The sequence below is a fragment of the Pongo pygmaeus genome, chromosome 16 (assembly GCF_028885625.2).
Source record: "Pongo pygmaeus isolate AG05252 chromosome 16, NHGRI_mPonPyg2-v2.0_pri, whole genome shotgun sequence".
NCBI lineage: Eukaryota > Metazoa > Chordata > Mammalia > Primates > Hominidae > Pongo > Pongo pygmaeus.
The window spans coordinates 46,982,754-47,007,903 of record NC_072389.2 but is presented as its reverse complement, the minus strand read 5'-3'; the positions used below and the strand labels follow the sequence as shown (position 1 = coordinate 47,007,903).

Sequence of the window (25,150 nt, the reverse complement as noted above, 5' to 3'; positions counted from 1 at the left end):
AAGAATACAAAAATTAGCCAGGCATGGTGGCACGTGCCTGTAATCCCAGCTACTTGGGAGGCTGAGGCAAAAGAATTGCTTGAACCTGGGAGGCGGAGGTTGCAGTGAGCCGAGATACTGCCACTGCACTCCAGCCTGGGCAACAGAGCAAGACTCCATCTTGGGAAATAATTAATTAATTAATTAAAATAAAAAACTTAAAATTTTTATGAATACTCTTTGGTTAATCTTATTTAGTAAGCTTTTTTTACCTCCTAGGGAATTCTTCAACTATGTATCAATGCCAGCCCTAGAAGCTGTGGCAGGAAGTAAGATTCTGATGCCTTTCCAGAAACACAGAGGAAGGCCTGAATAACATAATCCATGTGCCATACGTGATTACAAACAGAACACTCTTATCCCTGACTTTAGTAAAGACATGCATGGCATGGCTCTTCACAAATCTGACCTAAGTTATAATTAAAGAATGTGTTTGCGGCCGGGCATGGTGGTTCATGCCTGTAATCCCGGCACTTTGTGAGGCTGAGGCAGGTGGATCACAAGGTCAGGAGTTCAAGACCATTCTGGCCAACATGGTAAAACCCCATCTCTACTAAAAATACAAAAATTAGCTGGGCATGGTGGCGGGTGCCTGTAGTCCCAGCTACTCGGGAGGCGGAGGCAGGAGAATTGCTTGAACTTGGAAGGCAGAGGTTGCAGTGAGCCGAGATCACACCACTGCACTCTAGCCTAGGTGACAGAGCGAGACTCTGTCCCTGCCCCCCAACCAAAAATAAATAAAATAAAATAAAAGCGACTATGTTGATCAAAAAGAGCTTTAAATGCCCTTGATAATCAGAACAGTGTTACCTCTAGGTGTTGGAATTATGGATAACTTTTCTTTTTCTTTATGCTTTTCTGTATTAGTTGTAACAAATCTTTTCAGAAAGCACATGTACTTCAAAAAGTATCAAAAAATATTTATCAAAGCTAACCAAGGAGATATTTTTGAAGATATTAGAAACTGGCCAGGCACAGTGGCTCACACCTGTAATCCCAACAGGAAAAAAAATCTACTTTGAGCGGCTTAGGCAGATGCTATCACTTGAGGTCAGGATTACGCCTGTAATCCCAGCTACTCAGGAGGCTGAGGCAGGAGAATCGCTTGAACCTGGGAGGCAGAGCTTGTACTGAGCGGAGATACTGCCACTGCACTCCAGCCTGGGCGACAAAGCAAGACTCAATGTCAAAGAAAAAAAGAAATGAATTGTCTCAAATTCAACAAGCTAATAATTAATCTTCAAGAAAATATTTTTATGTCCTATTACTTCTTTAAAAAACAAAAAAAGCTTATTATACCATATATATATATATATTTTTTTTTTAGACGGAGTCTGGCTCTGTCGCCCAGGCTGGAGTGCAGTGGCGCAATCTCGGCTCACTGCAAGCTCTGCCTCCCGGGTTCATGTCATTCTCTTGCCTCAGCCTCCTGAGTAGCTGGGACTACAGGCACCTGCCACCACGCTCGGCTAATTTTTTAGTATTTTTAGTAGAGACGGGGTTTCACCGTGTTAGCCACAATGGTCTCTATCTCTTGACCTTGTGATCTGCCCCCCTTGGCCTCCCAAATTGCTGGGATTACAGGCGTGAGCCACCACGCCCGGCTATACCAGATATATTTTTCAATAGCATTTGTGCATAACTGCTTTAATAAAATGAGCATACGGATTTTAAATTTTAAACATCTTAGATTTACATATGAAATACACGTTTAAATTGGAGAGACTTCCAACTTTATTTTTTTTCTACTTACAAAAATAATGCAGGCTCTTTGTGAAAAATTTAAACATTACAGAAATATATAATGTAGACAGTGAAAGCCCATCATAATCTACTACCCCTCCCTGAGATAACCAGTATTAACAAGTTTGGTATTTATAGCCTCACTTTTTAGTATGCATATACTAACGTATATATATGTTTTAACAAAAATACAAATAATCATTAACATAAAAAAGTATTATACAATTTGCTTTTTTCCCCCACAAGATATCTTGTATACTCTTCCACATCAGTACATATAGATTAACCTCATTATTTCTGGCAGGTACAAGGAATTTCATCTTATTGATGTACAACAATCCCCTACTCATAGGTACCTGGATTACTTCAAAATTTCACTCTTATGAATAACACCAAAAAATTCAATTAGATACACCTTTGTGCAGTATGAGTGTTTGCACAGAATAAGATGCCAGAATTATAACTGCTGAATCAAAAGGTATGAATATGCAAAATTATCTAATGGATATTACCAAATTGTCCTCTAAGAAAGTTGGATTAATGTATGTTTTCACCAGTAGTGTAAGGGTATGATTGCACCTATATCTTCACATCTTCATGTATCTTTATTTTTTTAAGCAAAAAAAAAAATTTTTAATAGATTATTTCACTCTGGTCACAACATTAGAAACTTAAATAACGGGTTATAAAATTAACACATTTTCACTCGGCCTGTAAATTCTTAGTCGGACAAAAGGCTAATTCATTTCTCAAATTACTTGTCAATATAAATTAGACCCAAAAGAAAAAAAATTATTTCTATATCTAGAGAAGCTTTTGCTGTTAAAAAGCATGCTCATCACCCTGGTGGTTTCTAAACAGATAAAGAAAAAATTAGGACTCCCCTCTACTCCTGGAGTTCACTGGTTTGACATTTTTAAAAAATTCCCCCCAAAATCATAGTCATAGTCCTGAAATAAATTACACAGAAGTTAGTATCAAAAAGAATTTCTGCTAAGCCTTCCTTTTGGTCAGTATTGTTGATACAAGTTAGAATATTGGCAAGAAAAAGGTAATGAAGATAGTTCGCAATAAAAAGCCATGCAGAAAGGCTGATTAAAAATGTTGGAACAGAAGAGGCTGAGCCTACAAAAAAGGACCTCTCACAAATGGAAACTTGAAGGAATAAAATCTTGCTAACAAATTAGAAGAAAATTCCTTGGTATTCTAGATATCTCAGACACTGATAGTATTAGCAACCCCTTATAGCTGTAAAGTTATTTAAAACTTACAATGTGTTTTCAAATTCATTAAATCTCATTTAAATCTCACAATGGCCCTGGGAGGGAGTCTATATCTCACTGCGACCTAGAACTCCTAGCCTCAAGCAATTCTCCCACGTCATGCCTCCTAAGTAGCTGGGACTACAGACATGCACAACCATGCCAAGCTAATTTTTTTTTTTTTTTTTTAGACAGGGTTTCGCCATGTTGCCCAGGCTGGTCTTGAACTCTGGGACTCAAGCGATCTGCTCGCCTTGGCCTCCCAAAGTCCCAGCTAATTTTTTTTTTTTTTTGAGACGGAGTCTCACTCTATTGCCAGGCTGGAGGGCAGTGGCGCGATCTCGGCTCACTGCAACCTCTGCCTTGCGGATTCAAGCAATTCTCCTGCCTCAGCCTCCCGAGTAGCTGGGACTACAGGTGTGCGCCACCACGCCCGGCTAATTTTTGTACTTTTAGTAGAGACAGGGTTTCAGCATGTTGGCCAGGATGGTCTAGATCTCTTGACCTCGTGATCTACCCGCCTCGGCCTCCCAAAGTGCTGGGATTACAGGCGTGAGCCACCACGCCCGGCCCAGCTAATTTTTTTAAAAAAGCTTTTAGAGATCGGATCTTGCTATGTTGCCCAGGCCAGTCTTGACCTCCTGGCCTCAAGTGATCCTCCCGCCTCAGCCTCCAGAGTAGCTGGGGTTACAGGCCCAAGCCACTGCGTCCAGCTCATATTAACTCTTGAGAAGCTCTGTTCACTAGCCAGTTCTAGGTTTGTTATGAGGCAGTATCTCAGTGACAGCTGCTGTAGGGGCCTTACAAGAGAACCCAAAGCAGCCTGGAGAAAGAGCATCATAAGCAGAAAGGACATATTGAGAAAAGTCAGCAGCAGGTTATTATGTCATATGAAAACAATCATGGCATACAAAGATACTGTGCCCTCTCAAACAGAAGCCAACCAATGAATGTCAGGGTAATGGAGGTAGACCTGCATGTTACAAGTTTAGTCCTGACAAGCAGCTGCTTGCTTTTCTCCAAAGCAGTAGCGTAGAAGTGCAAGAATCAGTTTCTTTTTTTTTGAGACGGAGTTTCGCTCTGTCGCCCAGGCTGGAGTGCAGTGGCGCGATCTCGGCTCACTGCAAGCTGTGCCTCCCGGGTTCACGCCATTCTCCTGCCTCAGCTTCCTGAGTAGCTGGGACTACAGGTGCCTGCAACCACACCCAGCTTATTTTTTGTGTTTTTAGTAGAGACGGGGTTTCACCATGTTAGCCAGGATGGTCTCGATCTCCTGATCTCGTGATCCACCCACCTCGGCCTCCCAAAGTGCTGGGATTACAGGCGTGAGCCACGGTGCCCAGCCAAGAATCAGTTTCTGAAATCAGTTTCTGAAATCAGTTTCTGAGCACGCTCCCAGCTACGCACCCACAACTGCAAACTGCCTATGGGCTCTTCTCCATCCAATCCATCTGGCTTGGGGCTCCCTCTGCTCAGGACAAACTGAGGGAGTGCAGGGAAGCAGAGGCCTTTAGACCTCATACTTTTGCACCTATAATGTTATCACAATGCCTATTTGAGATAAGAAATAAAAAGAATAGACATGCGAGATTAGGCAAGACAAGGCACTTGCTCGAAGAACTTTGCAACCTGGAGCCAGCATGGCCACATGGAGTCAGGCAGGCAAGTGACCTCATTTCTGCTCATGTTCAAATTAACTCATCAACCAACTGTCATCATCCAGGTCAGCCTGGACATGGGACATTTTAAGTCCATTTTTTTCCCAACTGGAAGAGGTATTTCCACCAGCTACTCTCCACAGCTTCAAAAACAAGGTCAGTTGTATGCTAACAGAGATAACAAAGAAGTGGAATTCAGAGGAAAAGAGGGAGAGACCTGAAGGAGCACCTCAAGAGCATGAGCTAAAAAATCAACCAGCCAACCAAGAGCACAACAGTTTGAAGCCCCGTGATACCCACACACAAAAACCAAGGCATCTGTCGGTCTGCCCTTCACTCCCCAACCAATTCCAAGAGAGAAGCAGCAACTGCTTGTGGCTTCTGGTCATCTGGAACCACACAGCTGCAACCCCGCCAAGCTGACATTCACATACGCACAGAACCAAGGTTGCACAGTTTCTAACAAGAACAAGAAGCAGAAACAAAAGTTCAGGAAATCTGGAGCTGGAGGTGGGAAGAGGAGTAAGGATATAGATGGACAAGGGTTACTGAGTGATGGATCTAAAATAATAGTCTGAGAAATTCATTAAATTGACTTTTATAAGGAATGTTGGGGACAAAGTTTTTTTTTTTTTTTAAGGAACTGTCCCTTTCTTTTTTTTCCCCCTCTTTGGGAACTGTCCCTTTTTCTAAGCTGAGTGCATGAAGGCTCCCTGGGAGGAATGCAGAATAAAGATTAAGTGTGGGCCCTGGAGTTCAGAAAGCTTCTATTGGAATTCTTGCTTAGCCACTCACTGGCTATGTAACTACCAGCTACTCACCTGACCTCTCTTATCATCAGTTTTCTTAACTACAAAATGGGGTGGTAATAGTATTTATAGTAGACTTCTGTAAAACTTGAATAAGATAGTATATGTAAAATGCTTATTAGCACAGTGCCTAGTACATCCTCACCCACCCTGATGACACCATTTGCATCACGTCCCTCAGAAACTGCCAATACCTTACCATTGTTCTATTTTTCACTTGGGCGGTGGTTACACGGGGAAATCACTTATCATTATTTCTAATACAATATTATATTTGTACACTCTCTTAATGTCTGTTGTATTTCATTTTTTTTTTTTTGAGACGGAGCCTTGCTATCTCCCAGGCTGGAGGGCAATGGCGTGATCCCAGCTCACTGCAAGCTCTGCGTCCTGGGTTCACGCCATTCTCCTGCCTCAGCCTCGCGAGTAGCTGGGACTACAAGCGCCCACCACCATGCCCGGCTAATTTTTTGTATTTTTAGTAGAGACGGGGTTTCACCGTGTTAGCCAGGATGGTCTCGATCTCCTGACCTCGTGATCCGCCCGCCTCGGCCTCCCAAAGTGCTAGGATTACAGGCGTGAGCCACTGCGCCCGGCCTGTATTTCATAATTTTTTAGAGTCTTGTTTTCTTAAGTGCTAGCACCTGTAACAGCATCAGCCAAACTTATGAAGAAAGGACCAGAAGACCCACTAAAGGAAGATGGGTCTCAAAGGCTGATGAGAACTGTGGTAAATAAGGAGCAACGCTCAAATCCTGAACCACCAAAGAAACTTTCTTCTCAGGATTTCTCCAAAAGAACATCTGACAAAGTGGAAAAAAAAAATCAGCCATATGGTTTCACAAAGGGTTGTTCTAAGATCTTCAAGTAAATTAAAATCTCAATTATAAACAGAGGGGCAGACAGTTTTTTGTTTGTTTTTAAGATGGGGTCTCACTCTGTTGCCCAGGCTGGAATACAGTGGCGCCATCATAGCTCACTGCAGCCTCAAACTCCTGGGCTCGAGCAATCATCCCGCCTCAGCCTCCTAAGATGCTGGGGCTATAGGTGTGCACCACCGTGCCCGGCATAGCAGGGAAAGGAAAATATCTTTAGCTTCATTTCAGTTTCAGGAGGAGAGATAAGGCATATAAACTTTAAAATCTCAGCAAGAAAAAAAAAAAAAAAAAACCCACAGGATTGTTTTACCAAATAGGGAAGCAACCAAAAAAAGCATTGCACACTTTTGGAGGCCGAGGCAGGCAGATCACTTGAGGTCAGGAGTTCGAGGCCAGCCTGGCCAACATGTTGAAATCCTGTCTCTACTGAAAAAACAAAAAGTAGCCAGGCATGGTGGCACATGCCTGTAATCCCAGCTACTCGGGAGGCTGAGGCAAGAGAATCACTTGAACCCAGGAGGTGGAGGTTGCAGTGAGCCGAGATCGCGCCACTGCACTTCAGCCTAGGCGACAGAGCGAGACTCTGTCTCAAAAAAAAAAAAAGGAAAAAAAAAAAGCATTGTAAACATTGTGACAAAATGAGAGGGGGGAATTTACTCCCTTGAAATCTAGGAGGATCTACTCATACTGTAAACTCATTCTTCTGTTAAGTGTCCTTCAAAACCAGAGGAAAATAATGTGACCAACGAAGAAGCACTGGACCTGCTGCTATAACTGTTGAAAGGAAGGAAGGAAGGATTTGGAGAATCTGGACATTCAAAAATACCAACGCTAAAAATCCACACTACCCAGTCTGGCTGTCATACTCACTTTTATTTCTTGCCTTCCTCACCAACTTTTTTTTTTTTTTTTTAAGGTAATAGAAGTTAAAGTAAAATCCACAAATGGGGTAATAAACACCCAAGAAGGTGGGCAGGTCTCATTCTATACCTCTACTGAGAATTGCTATGAAAAGGAAGCTGCCAGAAAACCTGGCTTTGTCCTGCATTAAACAATGGAGCCCAGAGGAGAGGCTTAGCCTGGAGCAGTGGGAACATTAAGTATAATATAACAAATCCTTCTGAAAACACTGTAGCTTTATTTCTTTAACACTGCAGTCTGAACATGAAGTAAAACCAACAGATACTCTGAGGATGAGTGGGACAGACCATGTGCTCAGAGAAGCTTAGTTTGAATAAACATAGCCCCAATTTCAAACCCTGGACTGTTTTCTCCAAACAAAGGGTCAGTGATAACAGCATCAAGCCCAACTTCAGACTCAGAGGGTTGGTGGGGTGGTTACAGAGGTCAGGCTGAAGCCTCATTTCTACCTGTTTTTTCATCAGTCAAGAAATGAAAATACACAGGTGACAAATGGAAGACATTCAAAATACCAGCAGGAAATAAGACATTGACTCAAATCCAAGAGGGGAACCTGCCCTAAATTGCAAACTGAAAGAGAGAAAAACTTGGAAAGCAGCAGTGCTCTTCCACTCTGAAATGAGTGAGGCCAAGTAGGTGAGAGGAGTTTTCGAAAGACAACTCCGAGCCTGAAGGGGCTGGGCTATTTTTAGACATTAAAGGAAGAGGTGTTGGGTCCAGGGAGAGAAGCATCCTCTCTCCAGTGAGAATTACTTTGAAGGCTGAGGGCAGCTGCAGGCACCGGAAGGAGGGATGAAATAGAGATCAAAGAAACAAAACTAGGAGAACATTGACATTTTTCATTGTATACCACCTGTTGTGAGGATCTCAAGACACTTCACAAGCCTTATTTCAAGAGACCTCAGAGACAGAAAATTCAACAAGAGCTTTGAAGGTCATTCACAAAGGCTGGTGAGGGGCACAGCTGCTGGCCACAGGGACATCCACTCTTAGTCATCTATTCTATGTGGAGAACTCAGACCGTGTGTATTAAGAAATGACTGGAGCCTGGCACAGAGGCGAGCACCGCTAGTCCCAGCTACTCAGAAAGGCAGGAGCTGGGCATGGTGGCTCATGCCTGTAATCCCAGCACTTTGGGAGGCTGTGGCAGGAGGATCCCTTGAGGGCAGGAGTTTGAGACCAGCCTGAGCAACATAGTGAGACTCTGTCTCTACAAAAAACAAAAATAACTGGCCAGGCGTGGTGGCTCATACCTGTAATCCCAGCACTTTGGGAGGCTGAGGCAGGCAGATCACGAGGTCAGGAGTTTGAGACCAGCCTGACCAACATGGTGAAACCCCGTTTCTACTAAAAATAAAAAAATTAGCCCGGCGTGGTGGCACGCGCCTGTAATCCCAGCTACTCAGGAGGCTGAGGCAGGAGAATCGCTTGAACCCGGGAGGCGGAGTTTGCAGTGAGCCGAGATCACGCCACTGCACTCCAGCCTGGGCGACAGAGCAAGACTCTGTCTCGAAAAAAAATGAGTATGTTTCCCCAATACCAAATCATATATGCGTTCAAACACTGAGCAAAAGCTGAAATTAGAGTATTGCCACTTTTTCTCCTTCATGAAACCCACCTAACCAAACTCTTCTTAGAGTCACTTCTCAAAAGGCTCAAAGTACCACCACACAACTATACAGGAAAAAAACTTGGGGAAACAAATAGAGAAAGAAGAATTAGATTTACAATTAAAAAAACACAACTAGAAGAAAGTCATCTTACCCATTGTTTCCAGAAGGAATAATACAACCTAGATCAGATTAATGGCTCTTAAGGAAGAGGACAATCTCAATATCTCCTTCAGTTACTTTTAAAAAATCTAGCAACCCTCCAGCACAGACAATCCTTTTGTAACCCTAACTTAAATCTTGCCTGCTGGGCTTTGGTCCATTTATATCCTTTGTCCTTGAAAACAAGCCCAGCTCCCTCCACATAAAAATCTTTCAGAAACTTTCAGAGGAGGAGGGTTAGCTATCAAGAACACACACATTTGCTTCTTAAGGAAAACACAGCCCAACTTAGAGATGAGAGGCAGGAAATGACAAGTCTACAGGATTTGAACTTGGGTATTTACTGATAACTTCAAGTCACACTTCACCAAGACTAAGCTGATTTAGCATAAAACTTTAAATCAGTCTTTTCCAATGTACTCCACTGAAGAGACTCCCCTCCCTTTGAAAAAGCTTAATAAAAATCTCAGCACTCATCTACTCTTTGCTGTAACTTAAATCTCCACCTCCACTGGCTCTCTCACACCAGCTTTTAGCCATATTTTTAACTAGGTCTCTCCTGAATTAAGAACCCTTTACTGAGCACTGCTTTCTGCATACGTGGACTTCTTCTCTCTTATGTCCTTCATACCTAATTAGGCTGCATCTCTACTTCTTTGTCACCATTTTATTAATCCTAGTTTTGATCTCTCTTCTAAAGAGGTCATAAATTCCTCCTGATTATTTTATTCACCTGGATGTCCAAGTTTATCCCGCACTATATTTGACATCTTTAAATTACTCTCATTTTTTTTTTAGTACTTACTGCCTATCTTACACTGTCCTAAACGGTGTGATGTAAAGGAAATAAAGAGCATGACCCTGATCCATAGGAAATGAAGACATACATAAAACAAAAATAAGATATTGGTTTCAAGGTGGGGGGCTAGTCACAGAAAGCCCTGTGGCTCTGATAAATACAGAATTGGACCTAAAAATAAGTGTACAATTTGGTGTAAAGGAGAAGGCTACTTTAGATAGAACAGTATAATTCAAAGCAGGAGACCATCTGAAGTAAGAGCTGCATAAAGGCTTTCTGACATTTCCTTCTTTGCCCTCAAAAGGGGCATGTACCTTTTTGTCTTCAAATTTTATTTGAGAATTAGCTATCCATGAATCACAAATTTCCTGTTATCATGATTACTCACAGCCACCACATATTAGAGCAACTCACAGAGCTTAATACACTAGAGTAATCACAAGGCAGGCTTTTAGAATAATCTTAGGTAGAGACCTTTTACTAAGGAGTGTGGGGAGTCTGGCATCTCTAGGGTCCTGGGCACTCAAAGACAGCTACTCCTCTTGGGTGCTAAAGATATGCACCAGTCATTTTGCTGCCAGACCATTCAAGGGTCATTCAACTTCAGCTAAGTATTTCTTTCATACACAGCTTCAGGACAGACAAAGCCATCTAAAGCAGTCTGAAGCACTGAATTCCTATTTTAAACAGGGAATGGTAAATGGTCTTGCCAGGGATGCCCCTTTTCCACTGTTTTCCTGGAAAGCTCTTCTCCACCTGCCTTAGGACTCACAGTTGAAGCATCCCTTCCTCTGTGAAGCCTTTCCTTTTTTTTTTTTGAGACGGAGTCTTGCTCTCTTACCCAGGCTAGAGTGCATTGGCAGGATCTGAGCTCACTGCAACCTCAGCCTCCCGAGTTCAGGCAATTCTCCTGCCTCAGTCTCCCGAGTAGCTGGGATTACAGGCATGCACCACCACGCCCGGCTAATTTTTGTATTTTTAGTAGAGATGAGGTTTCACCATCTTGACCAGGCTGGTTTCGAACTCCTGACCTAGTGATCCATCCACCTTGGCCTCCCAAAGGGCTGGGATTACAGGGGTGAGCCACCATGCCCGGCCTATGAAGCCTTTCCTAATTCCTCTGAACTGACTTAGGTCGCCTCCCCGTGCTTCCATTAACAACGTACACATACTTCTACAGCAGCACTTACCACACCGTGTTTTAACTGTTTACATGTCTGACTAGCCATAAGCTCTTTGATGGCAAGGGTAATGTTTTACCCATCACTGATTGCACACTTAATAAGCACTCAATAAACACTTGTTAAATGCATTAATAATGGATGATATTGGAAGTCTTAAAGAATGGCAACTATACTTTCTGGATTCCAGACCAAAATTACAGTAAGAATTAACAATGAAGGCTAAACTCTCATTATATGTTTCTACTACATATACCATTCCTGGCCAGAAAAAGAGGCCAAAGATTGGAGAAGATTGCTCTAACAGTGCTGGTCACTGCCAAGTTACCAGCCAAGAATAAGAGCACTTGCAGTATTAAGAATGAACAGAGTCATATCTAAGGCAATTTCTACATTTCAGGCTTCTTTGCCTGCCTCAAGAGAATAGAAAAAATGATGAATAAGAGACCTTGGAAGGGTCACAATGTCCACCATCACAAAACCTTGTAGCAAACTGTGATTCAACACAACTTCTGCTGAAATATACAGGAAAGCTGTTCACCTTCTTACCAAATCTACTCAAAGTTCTGCTAAGGAACACAGAGCTGAACTAAGTCCTCCCAGAACCCTGCCAATTGTACAGTGGCATTCTAAATCATTCCTCATGGGATTTACTCATCACTGAAGCGATACAGGCAAAGCAATACAATGCTGTGGTCTCAAATGCCTCTCCCTGTAACAACCTTGTACCTCACAACGCTATTGTGTTTACAGGCTACTAATAAGACACAAAATCTGATCTGATCCTGTGGGAGTAAAGCCCTGGATTCCCTCAAGGGATTAAATAAATGTCGTCTACTTCTGGATTCCCAAAGTTGTGGGGTTTATTTAGTTGAAAAAAGCATAAGGACCAAAACTCAGACAAGTGAAGGAATGGAAAGGAACTCTGCCTCTGAGGATCATCTGCAGCTGAGTGGGATGTGGCTCTTGGCATATAGTGAATGAGATAAGCAATGCTCAAGGGCCATCCAGAACTCTTTTGCTGACAGATATCTGGCTTCTTGCATGTTATCATTCCTAAGAAGCCAAGACGCTCCAGTTAGCCTCTTGAAGAGACAAAAAAAATTTGTTTTGACCGTAGGCAAGAGCAATTACCAAGCCAGTAACTCTGACTAGGTGTTTTAGCATATTTCTTTTTCCCACTACAGCCTTACATAACCCCAGCTGTTACATTAACACCTGCAGCTACATTAGTCACAGCTTAGCCTTTCACAAGGTATGTGTTCCTATTGTCCTCTCCCAAGAAGGGAAACTGAGTCATAGCATATCAACTGGCTTCCCAAGCACATGCTTAGTGTATAGTGAGGCCACAATTGAACCCAGGTGGTCTTCCTACTATTCACCTCTTCTCATGGATCAATCTCAGCATGCCCACCCCTGCTGCTCTTTTTCCTTCAACCTAAAACCAAATCATTGCCTGCAGAGATCACATGTGATCCTTTAGAGTCAACAAAAGCTTCTAGTTATCTTTCCCAAGAAACAGGAAGGTTAACGAGGAACATGGAGCAGGAGACGGTGGGTTTGGAAAGAGGTGGATCCCAACAGGACTCACCTTGGAGCTGAGGTCCTCTCGTCGGTTTCCTGCCTTACTCCTGCGCAGTTTGATGGATGGAGATCTCAACAGATTCTTGATCCGGCTGGTAATGGTTGACCCTTCCACAGCCATTATGACAAGAAACCCTTTGGGACAGTCCCCGGTCCAGTCCTGGGTCTTGTCTCAACAGCGGCACTGTCTTCCCATTCCACAGGGCTTCCCAGTATGCCCTCTCACTGACCTGAGATGGCAGAAGCCACCTTAGTATCACAGTGTCTTACCTTCTGCCTAGCGAAGTCTGCAGCTTTTACCTCTGGGTATTGCTCTCACCATTTCCCTCATCCCCACCTTCTAGCCCTGCACAGTTTCTTACAACGTTGGAAGGAAAGGCTCACGAAAAAGGGGGGGAAAATCCTAAGACACGAAGAAATGCCAGGCCCACGCCCGCCAGAGGCGTTTAACTTGCGAGATGGATGGGATGGGCCCTAGTTGGTCTCGTGGACGATCTGGTTCCCGTTAATGCCCAACTGTTCCCATGGCAACTGTAAGTGTCCAAGGGAGGAGGCCGTCGAGACCACCAAGGATTTCCGCAGGCCTGGACACCTGCGCTAGCGCCGACGGGGACTCGGCGCGGCGGGGCTCGCCGTAGCCCACAACTCGTGCTGCCACGGGATCCTCCCTCCCCCACTCCCTATCCTCCAGAGCTCGCTCTCCACCCTCCACAGCGGCTCTGGACCTTTATCTTTCACCCGCCTCTGAGGCCCCTGCTACTCGTCAGCGCCCCCGTTCGGGCCCAGCCTCACCAGCCTCGGCGAGCGTGGGCCACCCCGCTCACAGCGCCCTCGGGCATCGCGTTCGGCAATTTCAGCTCCGCTGCGGTAGCGGCAGCGGTAGAGGCAGCCGCAGGAGCTATGGTGGCACGATCGGCTCAAAACGCGAACTACCGCCTGGCCCAAGCTGCGGGCTGGGTGGGCGGAGCCGACGCGAGGGGCGCGGCCTGTAGTCAGGAGAGCCCTTCCAGAGAGGACGAGCAAGGTTTACGGGGGCGGAGCCAATGAAAGCGCCCAGGAAGCAGACGGCTTGGGACTAGGGAACCACGGAATCCGCACAATTGCGGGTAATGCTTTTAGAGGAAGGTCAACAGAACATGGCTTCAGAATTGAGAGAACCAAGCCTTTTATGGTATTATCAGGCCTGGTCCCCCATGGAACTGCACTTCCCAGAGCCCCAAGACGATAACCACGCCTCCAGGGTGTTAAGGTTGTCATCTGATAGGCCCGAGGGACCGTAGCTGAAACTCCTAGCTCAGAATTACAAGACTGAGTTACAGCCTAAAAGCTCTGCTCCCAGCGACCACAAGTGTTGAGATTTAAAGCGACTGAAGTAGTTTCTGCTCGCAGCCAGTCCAGCACGTAGACTCAACGTGGAAAGGATTGTTCTGAGTAATGCAATTTAATAGCTAAGAACAGTATCTTTGCACTGGGCAACCTGGTCATTATGAAAGGGGAAAGGGTGGCCTTGAACAGAGCTTTGGGCGTGCGGGGGAAAGAGAAGTGAATGTGCTATAACACTGTAGGTTTCATGGTTTCTTTAGCCTCCAACAACCCATTGTGCTTCCTCACCTAAAGCTCACCAGGACTTTGTTACTCCAGATCTTTTCCTCCTTCCATTTACTTGTGAATCCTTTTATCTAGGGCTGTTCCTTGCTGAGGTCACTGTCGAGCTTGCTATTAGATCGACGGGTAGTTTTTCTAACTCATGTTGGGGGAGGCAGAGGGAATACACGGAAATGTTACATGAAATATATATTTCCTGAGTATTCTCCACTTGACTACTACCGTAAGAAATTACCTTATGAAAAAGCCTAAGCCAGAGACTTGGGTCCCAAGGGAATAGTACACTGGTGTGTCCGTCTCACCCTACCCAGATCTTTTGAATCCCTGTGGAGATGACATGTGTCTGCAAGAGGGAAGAACCTCTAACAAATTATTATACCTTATGCAAAAGCCTAAGCCAAAGACAAGGGACCCAAGGGAGTACTACACTGGTGTGTCTGTCTCACCCTATCCAGATCTTCTGAAGCCCTGTGATGACATGTGATAACAAGAGGGAAGAACCCCTAAACTCACTGCTTGTGTACAACGGTGAGCCTTTACAGCCAAGTGGCAAAGCACACATGTGCTTGTGTATACTGTAGCCACATACTAAAAATTAGATTTGTAAAGCTCACAAGTTGACATGGAGATAATGGATGTCACCTCCTGGAAGACCAACTGGCAACAGCACATGGCCTTCTTCCCTTCAAGCATGCACTGCAAATATTATGAAACATAAAATATGATTTTCAAATTTATTTCCCAAGTCTGGAGGAAGAAGGCAAGAACCATTAGCTACAATATGCAAGAGGTAGTTGGTTCCCTCAACCTCTTGTTACATGATGTGACCTCTCCATGGGAGTGAAAGCTAATAAATGGTGCCACCTGGTGTCTTTACTTGTATGCTGCAGACCACGGCAGATGCCATCTCCACCCATGAAACTAGAGTAAAAATGTGCCCACAAGAGCCGTCCCTAATCCTCTCCAGATTATTCTGGTGTCCGCTAACGGTTTTCTCACCTAATCACTCATGGCCAGATAAATGGTTTACAAAGTATCACTGGTCATTTCTTTCATGAAAAACAACTGAAAGCATTGTAATGAGGATTTCTTAAGTCTGGAATCTGGGTACTGGAAGTCTTAGGCCAAAGCCACGTTTTTTTTTTTTTTTTTTTTTTTTTTAAACAGAGTCTTGCTCTGTCCCCAGGCTGGACTGCAGTGGCGATCTCAGCTCGCTGCAACCTCCGACTCCCGGTTTCAAGCCATTCGCTTGCCTCAGCCTCCCGAGTAGCTGGGATTACAGGCATGCGCCACCACGCCCAGTTAATTTTTGTATTTTTAGTAAAGATGGGGTTTCACCATGTTGGCCAGGAGGTCTCGATCTCCTGACCTCGTGATCCGCCCGCCTTGGCCTCCCAAAGCGCCAGGACTACAGGCATGAGCCACCACGCCCGGCCCACACATTTTTAATTCTTCACAATTCAGTCCAACTTTTATTGTCTAGGTACTACACTGCCTTTGAGATACCAATATAGGAATAAGCTATAGGCTATTCCCATTCTTAATTCCTCAGAAAATAACACTCCCAGGTCTAATGTGAACAGAAGCATTATTCACTTTTCTCCACTCAGATTTACAGTCATGCACTGTATACATTTCAATGACCGCATGATCCCATTAAATTATAATACCATATTTTTACCGTATCTTTCCTATGTGTAGACACACAAACACCATGTGTTACAACTGCCTATGATATTCAGTGCAGTTAACATGCTGTACAGATTTGTAGCCTAGGAGCAACACAGCCTAGGTGTGTGGTTAAGCAACACCATCTAGGTTTGTGTAAGTACAGTACACTCTATGATGTTTGCAGAACAAAACCACCCAACGTGCATTTCTCAGAACATATCCCCATCATTAAGTGACGCATGACTCTACTTGCTATCCCAATCCTCCAAAATGCAGTTAACTCTTCATAAGTATTTCATCATCCATACACTATTTAACACTTTATTCTTTTATATGTCCTAAACAGCTATACATAGTGTTTGCCAGCTTCTGAAATTCTAGATGTCTGGGGAATAGACGTTATATAGTTGTCTGTTTAGCACTATACTCATTAGATCAAATTTTAAAATTCACCCTAGGCATAACATGCAAATAAGGTATAATTATAAGATCCTGGGAAACAGTCTAAGCATTTGCTCATCAATTCAAATATTTATTGAGCACCTTTACATGCAAGGCACTGTGCAACAGCTGAGATCAATGATTGCAGCTGGAAACACAATGGATCTCAAAACCATGCTTCCAAGACTGCTTTCCTACTTAATCTTTTCTACCAGCAGAGTTTACAACAATAGAAATTAGTAGTTTAGATTTGTCTCAAAATTTCCAACTCATCCCATAGTCTTCCCATCCTCTTAATGCACCACCATCACTATTCAACACTTATGTGTAAAGCAGCTCAGTCATGTCTTAACATTAGCTATGCCTCAAACAAAAAGTTGTACTTATCAAATTATTTCCCTCTATTCAAAAAAATGTATTATAACTGATTTTTTTCCTCCAACTGGCAGTGAGTCTGAATATCTCAGCTTTAATTTTCCCTGCACCTAGATATTTGTGTCCATGTAAAATTTCATTAGTAGGCCGGGCGCAGTGGCTCACGCCTGTAATCCCAGCACTTTGGGAGGCCGAGGCGGGCGGATCACAAGGTCAGCAGATTGAGACCGTCCTGGATAACACGGTGAAACCCTGTCTCTACAAAAAATACAAAAAAATTAGCCGGGCATGGTGGCGGGCGCCTGTAGTCCCAGCTACTCCGGAGGCTGAGGCAGGACAATGGCGTAAACCCGGGAGGCAGAGCTTGCAGTGAGCCAAGATGGCGCCACTGCACTCCAGCCTGGGCGACAAAGCGAAACTCCGCCTCAAAAAAAATAAAAATAAAAATTTCATTAGTGATAATACAATGACATGAAGTACTGATGCCTTTACAGCACCTTCTTCAAAACCAACAGTTTTGTGCAAGAAATGTATTCTGATTCTTGATTATCAGTCATTCTCTATAAAAGTACCTGGAAAATGTGCTGCGTATGGTTTGTTGTTGTTTAATTCTGGAGTGAGGGACAAGGGCTGTCACTATTTTTCTAGACCAATTTTTAAAGTGCATCACCCTATTCCATTTCAAATATCTCAACCAGTATAGTTAGAAAAAAAAATTATCTGAACCACTAAACCCAAAATAACATATGGATTGTCTGCCTTTCTTGTGTGTTCAAAACATTTTCAAACTTGTTATAGAAGAGCCTAGCATCAGGTATTTCATCCGTAATACCAGGAAAAAAACTATTGCATGTACTATAAAATTACACAAAGTGAACAATTTGTATGAAGCTTATATAACTGGACTTGATCTGTTAGTGACCTTAATAGACTAGGAGTAGTTGAATGTCTAAAGGATTCCTTTAAACGTTTTTGTTAACTGTCAAACTCTTTAACATATCTTCCCTTAAGAACACCTACTGTCCTTTACCACTAAAAGACTGTGTTTGTGTACCTTTACTCCCCAAGGTTAACAGGTAAACTGCCTTGCTCATACTGACACTAGAATGATTTTAGAATGACTTCTAAAACAAATACTTGCCATCAGGTTGCACACAATTTTGAAGCCTCCATGTAAAACATGCTACAAGGATTAGAACATCGAAAACCTCCCCCAAATGGCATATCAGAAACTTAGAGAAAAGGAAAGGATTCCTATGATAAAACCACTTCAGTGGCACCTCTCTCAAATATGTCTTAGGGAATTAGAATTCTCTACTCCAAGTTGGCACAAACCTCCCAACACCAAGTTCTGCTTTAATTATTTTAACTGATTTATTTCAGGTTTATATATTCTACCTTTCAATCACCAAACTTCTGTTCTTAGATTTCTAAAAAAATAGTCACTTTTCGAAAGCAGAAAAGGAAAGATATATATATATATTTAATATATAAAAGAAAATGCTAAATCTGACATAATTATATTCTTAAAAACATTCCATTTATTTACAGATGTATAAAAAGGCGAATTATTGGTCTACTGAGATCATGCTTCTTATAGTGTTAGGGTGAGAGCTCACTGTCTTCCACGTTCCTCAACTCCTCTCACTCAACTTCACCTTTCATAATCACACATGTAATATTCATAGATCAGTTCCCCCTAGGGTAAGGTTAAAGGGTAGGAGTTTTTGGAGATTTTAGATTTCTGTCAAGACTGCAGCATTGTTCTGAAGACTAAGCCCTCCTCAAATTATCCCTGACAACACCTAGTTCTAAGAGGTCTTGAGAACACAGTATCTTGGGGGTTAGAATGGTATCTGCAGCCTTCCCCCTAAAACGCCTGGAATCATCCCTCATTTCCATTTTCATACAACTCTCATCAAGAGTCAAGTAGTATCTCCAATCAAGAATCATTACCTGTTTACCTATATTCTTCTTTAAAAAAAAAAAAAAAAAAAGGAAGTGTTAAGCTAAAATGGTCCTTCTTTTCCTGAGGATTGTTCACTCACTTGCCTGCTCCTTGGCTGACCCTCAAAAGCCACAAAAAGAGCCTTGGGAAATCAGGAGGAAATGTAGGGGAACGACAAGCAAGAAAATAACGGGAAACTGCTATACCTGGATTAAAGTACTAGCATCTCTAAGGACAATTATCAGCAGGGGAGACAGGTGCTGGATTCCTTGAATAAGGCATTGAATGAAATCTGCTGGGTAAAGAGTGGAAGGACAATAAGAAGCTGAGGAGCACTCTTTACCTACTTCAGGCTTCTTTAGTAACCTTTAGAGGAGGGAAGGTTAAGTGCTGATGAGCAGATCTAGAAAGGCAAGCAGCACAAAACCAACAAGAATTTGCTCCCACTGCAATTTTCAGAGGAAGTTCTTCCACCGTTTTCAATCTGTTGATTACCAGAGTTAACAGAAAGGGAACCAACCATGGAAATAATAATTCACTGGCTAGATCCAATCCAAAGTTGGTCTTACAACCTAGGTCTGAAGACACGCTGAGTGGGATTTGGGATAAAGAAGACAGGAGATATAGAAGAAATAGCATCACCTAGGCACGGCCCAGGCACTGGAAGCTCTTGTGTTAGTGTTTTAACAACACAAGCAAATCCTGTCAATGAAGACAGAACAGGGGTTACATTCCAAAATATAATTATTTAAGAAAGGCAAAATGCAGCAGCTAAATCCCAGTCTATACAGTTTCAGAATAGTGATTCTTGCCCCCCAGGAGTTTCCAAGAGACCCCTCAAGTGCACCATGATTATTTACAAACTAGATAGGAAACATCATTTCTATACTCAATACAAATCTCATCTTCTAGGTTGAAAACTTCAGCCTTTGAGAAATCTATGAAAACAACTATACAAAAATATAAATATCTTTACAGACTGTCAGTCCTTCATATCCTGACAGCTAATGAGTGAAAAAGCTCTACAGATCATTGAATCCATGGTTGCAGATAAAAAATATATCTTGTGATTCAAATACTGCCTTATTTCCCTGGTAAAGAGTGCCTACTGTGACTTTTCTTTACATCCTGTGCAGGTAATAGTGAATGAAACCTTCAAGCACCAGGAGGCTGGTTTGATTTGGGAAATTTCCAGCCCCATGATTTTTTATTTTGGCCACTGTCTCTGGTCTGGGGAGATAATGCATTTTATTTAAGCTGTCTCTTGAGTGACGTAATTTGTGGAGGGGGTAGGGCTCCCTCTATGCCTACCTCCAAAATATATACTCCCAGTAAAAATCCCTGGTACTGTGAAATGAGCTTTTCAATGCCCACAAAAATAATAAGGGAGAACTACTATTTTTTTAAGATCTCAAAATAATTAACTTAATAATAAAAGTTAAAAGCATCCCTACTTTACCGAAGGCTTGAATTTGTTAATTCTGATTGAAAAGGTGAGGGAATGGGAGCTACTTGGGATACGAAAAAAGAAAATTTTGCTGAATGACACAAAGTCCTTCACTTTGGTATTCCATGGTACCCATCCTCTCTCTCCCTATTCTTGAAACATCAGCTAAAAAGTGTCTCTTCTGGATCCCTTTGCACAAGTCCATCACATTCCTTAGATTTCGGACTCACTTCAACAGCTACAAGCTACAGTTCAGTCTACAGCAACTCCAAAGTTGCAAACAGCTCTTTCGCTTGTGGGGGAAGAACTAGAAACCACTGTGGAGCCAGTCATGTTATAAATTCCTTGGGTAAGAGGGGCACCTCATGTTCAGTAATGGATCACATCTTCTTAGAGAGGATGAGGGGACCCAGCACCACAAGTGAGGTAACACATTTTAACATGATCAGAATTTCAGAGTACTTCTTATACCAGGGTCAGCACCCTACCCCCCTTTCTCCCATCATTATCCACTGCATCATCGAAGTCGAGGATCCAAGTTCTAAGACACAAACAAACAGATGCCTGCAGAGAAAGGAGGTGAGATCAATTTCCCCTCACAGCCTGGCTTCTGCTTAAGGACAAGTAAGTTCATTTCCCTGCAGAACTTGGTGAGGCCCCCGAGTTGCCCAATTTAGCCACAACAGGTGCCAACGTAGGCATCACCTTGCTTTCCCGGCCTTCCTGGTCATTCCCTGTTAAGTTCATTTTGTGTCCAACTGACCCAACTTTGGCAGCTATAGGTGCCAAACAAGGCATCACCTTGAGACTCTGACCATCTGCATCACTGGAAGGATTAGCTACTTTTAAACCTAGAGGGGCCAACTTTGGCATAGGCCTCCACAAAGTATCTGTGCTGTTGCTGTTCTCCAAGCCAGTCTTCATGTGTAGGGTGGGGGGTGAGGACACACTTTCGGGCTCTGCAGGGAGGCCAGAAGTATTCTTCCCTCCATCAATAGCTTTTTTATTGGAAAGTAGGGAATCCTTTATTTCAGAGTCAATAACAATCTTAAGGACATCTGGCTCAGAGGCTGGTTCTGCAAGTTGTTTTTCATTCTCAGAAAAGTCATCATCTTCCAAGTGCAAGAGGAGGGGACTGATAGAGTCACTCTCCCCTTGAACATCAGGCAACTCTTTCAAACCAGTTCCCAAGTGCTCAACCTGGAAAGCTGCTCTGTTTCCAGGAGGAACCTTACTAATAAAAGCCCGCCGAGCATCCCCTGGGAACTCTGTATCCATAGAGCTGGGTAGTTCAGCCAGGCTAACAGAGTCATCATTTAGTTGTTGATTAAGAAAAGCAATTTCATTGAGCAGTGAAGTCAGTGTCTCATCAGTATCATCCTCATCTTCCATGTTAGTTAGCAGTTCACTGGAATCAAGAGCTGCTTCCTCTATAGCTGATGTTACTTTCCTCAGTTCCATCTCTATGCTTGAGTCCTTGAGATCTTTCATCTTTAATTTATGAAATGAAGACTCCTTTGACTTCACTCTCTCCCCTCTTGATTCACTCTCTTTCCATTTATACTGAATCCCTCTCATATCACCAGAAATCTTTTTAGGTAAGAACTCTTGTGCCTTCTGCATACTGGAAACGTCAACTATTTGTGGATAACCAGAATCTTTGTTTGCCAGAAAAACCTGCGTTGGACCCAACGTCACTCTGCCATCTCTGTTTCCTCTGGAAGAGATTCTACCCTTATCCTCTAAGGAATTATCTTCATTCCTGACGGTGTCTTTCAGATGGTCAGATGGCTTGCCATCAGGAACTTCATGAGGATATTTGCTGCTACCCATATCTACCAAACCTCCCTCTGTGGCCAATGATGTCACATTAACAATTCGTGGCATCATAAATAAGTCGTCGTTTTCTGAAAAACAAAAATTAAAAAAAGAAAAATTCATTTAGATCTACAGTGTTAACACCTCTCTCTCTCTCTCTGTCATATCATATGACCATCTTAGGGATTTGTAGTCTAAATTCAGCACTCTACTTTTATCAAAAAGATGAGAAAAACTCAACTAAAATCCAACCAAAGGCTCTTTCCACCATTTTTTAAAGTTCCATTTAATTATTTTATAGAAATGCTCCCCAAGTTAGTTCTTCTCCTAAGGCAGAAATGCATCTTGATTCTGTTCACCTAATTAACTGCTACTTAGCGCAGAAAATGAAGCCCTAAAGGCAGCATGGGAACCAGGACAGATGAGTCCTCCAGAGTGAGTTTGGCAACAGGTAGAGACAAGGAATTTTGGCTGGCAATGGCAATAAAGTAACTAGGATCCTAATATTACCAAAGAGACTCTTTCACCTTAATAGAAATTTAGTTGCCTGGAACCTAATCACCCAAGTGAGGCTTCTCTTTCAACTTTACCCTTTGCCCCAAAACAGAGTAGTGCTCAAAGTGAATAGGGCTCATAATGCAGGACTGTTATCATCTCTGAGCACCACAAAAAACTGACAAATATTTATCAACACCAAGACCTAAGACCATGATCATTTAACATCTTCCTTTCCCTCTGACATCTTTTTTATTCTTCCTCTTAGAAATTACTAGTGTTCACAAAATGGTTCCCAATACCAGGTGTAAAACACGCCAAACAGTATCACAGCTCAAGCCAAATGTGTTCTAAAAATAGGGCCACCTCTTACCAAGGCAAATGCCAACAGAATAGCTCTTTATCATTACAGAACACATCCAAAGCCTTCCTTGGTCACTGTGAGATGCTAGGGATAACTTTATCACTTCCCATAGAGGACAACACTTACGACATACCTGGTAGAGCCACAGCACTACCGGCAACTTGAGGCTTAAGATCAGATTCTAAGAGATCAGGAGAAACAGTTACCACTGGTCCTGAGAATAGGGGACCTTTTAGGGTGAGCAATTGCCCTTGCGGAGTCATCACAAGGTTGGCAGAGGTGTGTGGAGTGTTCGAGGGTGACGTATTTTCTGCAAGAAAGATCAGAAATTAATTATAGATAAAAGGCATTCAGCTGGGTGTGGTGGCTCATGCCTGTAATCCCAGCACTTTGGGAGGCTGAGGCAGGCAGATCACTTGAGCCCAGGAGTTCAAGACCAGCCTGGGCAACATGGTGAGACCCCATCTCCATCTCTACAAGAAAAATTTTTTTAAATTAGGTGGGTATGGTGGTGTGCACCTGTGGTCCCAGCTACTAGGAAGGCTGAGGTGGGAGAATTGCTTAAGCCCAGGAGGTCAAGGCTGCAAGCGAGACACTGCACTCCAGCCTGAGCTACAGAGTGAGGCCCTCCTCAAAACAAAACAGCCAGGCGCGGTGGCTGACACCTGTAATCCCAGCACTTTGGGAGGCCGAGGCGGGTGGATCACGAGGTCAGGAGATCAAGACCATCCTGGCTAACACGGTGAAACCCCATCTCTACCAAAAATACAAAAAATTAGCCAGGCGTGGTGGCGGGCGCCTGTAGTCCCAGCTACATGGGAGGCTGAGGGAGAAGAATGGTGTGAACCTGGGAGGCGGAGCTGGCAGTGAGCCGAGATTGTGCCACCGCACTCTAGCCTGGGCAACAGAAAAAGACTCCGTCTCAAAAAAAAAAAAAAAAAAATACCCACACCAGATTTTTTTGGCTCATACACTGGGCTATCCAAACATTTAAAGAGTAAAAAAAATATACCATTCTTCTTTTTTTTTTTTAATTTTTTTTGAGATGGAGTCTCACTCTGTCGCACAGGCTAGAGTGCGACAGTGGTGTGATCTCAGCTCACTGCAGCCTCCGCCACCCGGGTTCAAGTGATTCTCCTGCCTCAGCCTCCCAAGTAGCTGGGACTACAGGTGTGCACCACCACATCCGGCTAATTTTGGTATTTTTAGTAGAGACAGGTTTCACCATGTTGCCCAAGGCTGGTCTCAAACTCCTGAGTGCAAGCAATCCTCCTGCCTCTGCCTCCCTAAGTGGTGGGATTACAGGCATGAGCCACCACACCCAGCCAGATATACCATTCTCTAAGAATATAAGTAACATATAAAATCAATATAGCTTTACTTCCAAAATCAAGATGGTAATAAGAAGTTAAGACCAATTTACTTTGGGGTTTTTGTTTTGTTTTGTTTTGTTTCAGACAGAGTTTCGTGCTTGTTGCCCAGGCTGGAATGCAATGGTGCGATCTCAGCTCACCACAATCTCCACTTTCCGGGTTAAAGCGATTCTCCTGCCTCAGCCTCCTAAATAGCTGAGATTACAGGCATGTGCCACCACACCTGGCTAATTTTGTATTTTTAGTAGAGACAGGGTTTCTCCATGCTGGTCAGGCTAGTCTCAAACTCCCGACCTCAGGTGATCTGCCCGCCTCAGCCTCCCAAAGTTCTGGGATTACAGGTGTGAGCCACCACGTCCGGCCTACTGTTTCTTAATAGCAATGTATTAATAAGTAAGTGATCTGATGAAAAATAGAGCCTGATGGCCAGGCGCAGTGGCTCACGCCTGTAATCCCAGCACTTTGGGCGGCCAAGGTGGGCGGATCACGACGTCAGGAGATCGAGACCATCCTGGCTAACACGGTGAAACCCCGTCTCTACTAAAAATACAAAAAAAATTAGTGGGGTGTAGTGGCAAGCGCCTATAGTCCTAGCTACTGGGGAGGCTGAGGCAGGAGAATGGCATGAACCCAGGAGGTGGAGCTTGCAGTGAGCCGAGACTGCACCACTGCACTCCAGCCTGGGCAACAGAGCAAGACTCTGTCTCAAAAAAAAAAAGGAAGAAAGAAAAATAGAGCCTGATTTGACAAAATTAAATTTTACAAAAAATTTCCCATTTATTGGTCTCAGCTAGACCCAACTTCTTAAACCCATCAGTAGAACTGCAGGGAAATCACAAAGTCAAGTATAAAGTCTGAAAAGATAAGTTTAAAAAACTATTCATTAAAAATACATGACTATAGACTAATATGTTACCAGGACTGGTAACTTCTCAGGATTTGCATGAGTGTGTATTACAACCAGAAA

The 25,150-nt window shown here is 43.3% G+C and overlaps 2 protein-coding genes across 26 annotated transcripts in view; both read right to left on the bottom strand.

The window, feature by feature from the left end:
- Nucleotides 1-13,570, bottom strand: part of MAPKBP1 (mitogen-activated protein kinase binding protein 1) — a 57,805-nt gene extending 44,235 nt beyond the window's left edge. For both annotated transcript variants that reach the window (XM_054451816.2, XM_054451817.2), the window contains exons 1-2: nucleotides 13,439-13,570; nucleotides 12,654-12,876 (exon numbers count right to left, since the gene is read on the bottom strand). In XM_054451816.2, the coding sequence (XP_054307791.1) occupies nucleotides 12,654-12,767 (114 nt within the window). In that variant the 5' untranslated portion in view covers nucleotides 12,768-12,876; nucleotides 13,439-13,570. The remainder of the gene's footprint in view (nucleotides 1-12,653; nucleotides 12,877-13,438) is intronic.
- A 4,632-nt stretch (nucleotides 13,571-18,202) lies between these two features.
- The window catches only part of MGA (MAX dimerization protein MGA), a 157,393-nt gene continuing 150,445 nt past the window's right edge, over nucleotides 18,203-25,150 (bottom strand). For all 24 annotated transcript variants that reach the window (XM_063652597.1, XM_063652600.1, XM_063652601.1 and 21 more), the window contains 2 exons: nucleotides 22,944-23,120; nucleotides 18,203-22,040 (listed from right to left, as the gene is read on the bottom strand). In XM_063652597.1, the coding sequence (XP_063508667.1) occupies nucleotides 20,764-22,040; nucleotides 22,944-23,120 (1,454 nt within the window). In that variant the 3' untranslated portion in view covers nucleotides 18,203-20,763. The remainder of the gene's footprint in view (nucleotides 22,041-22,943; nucleotides 23,121-25,150) is intronic.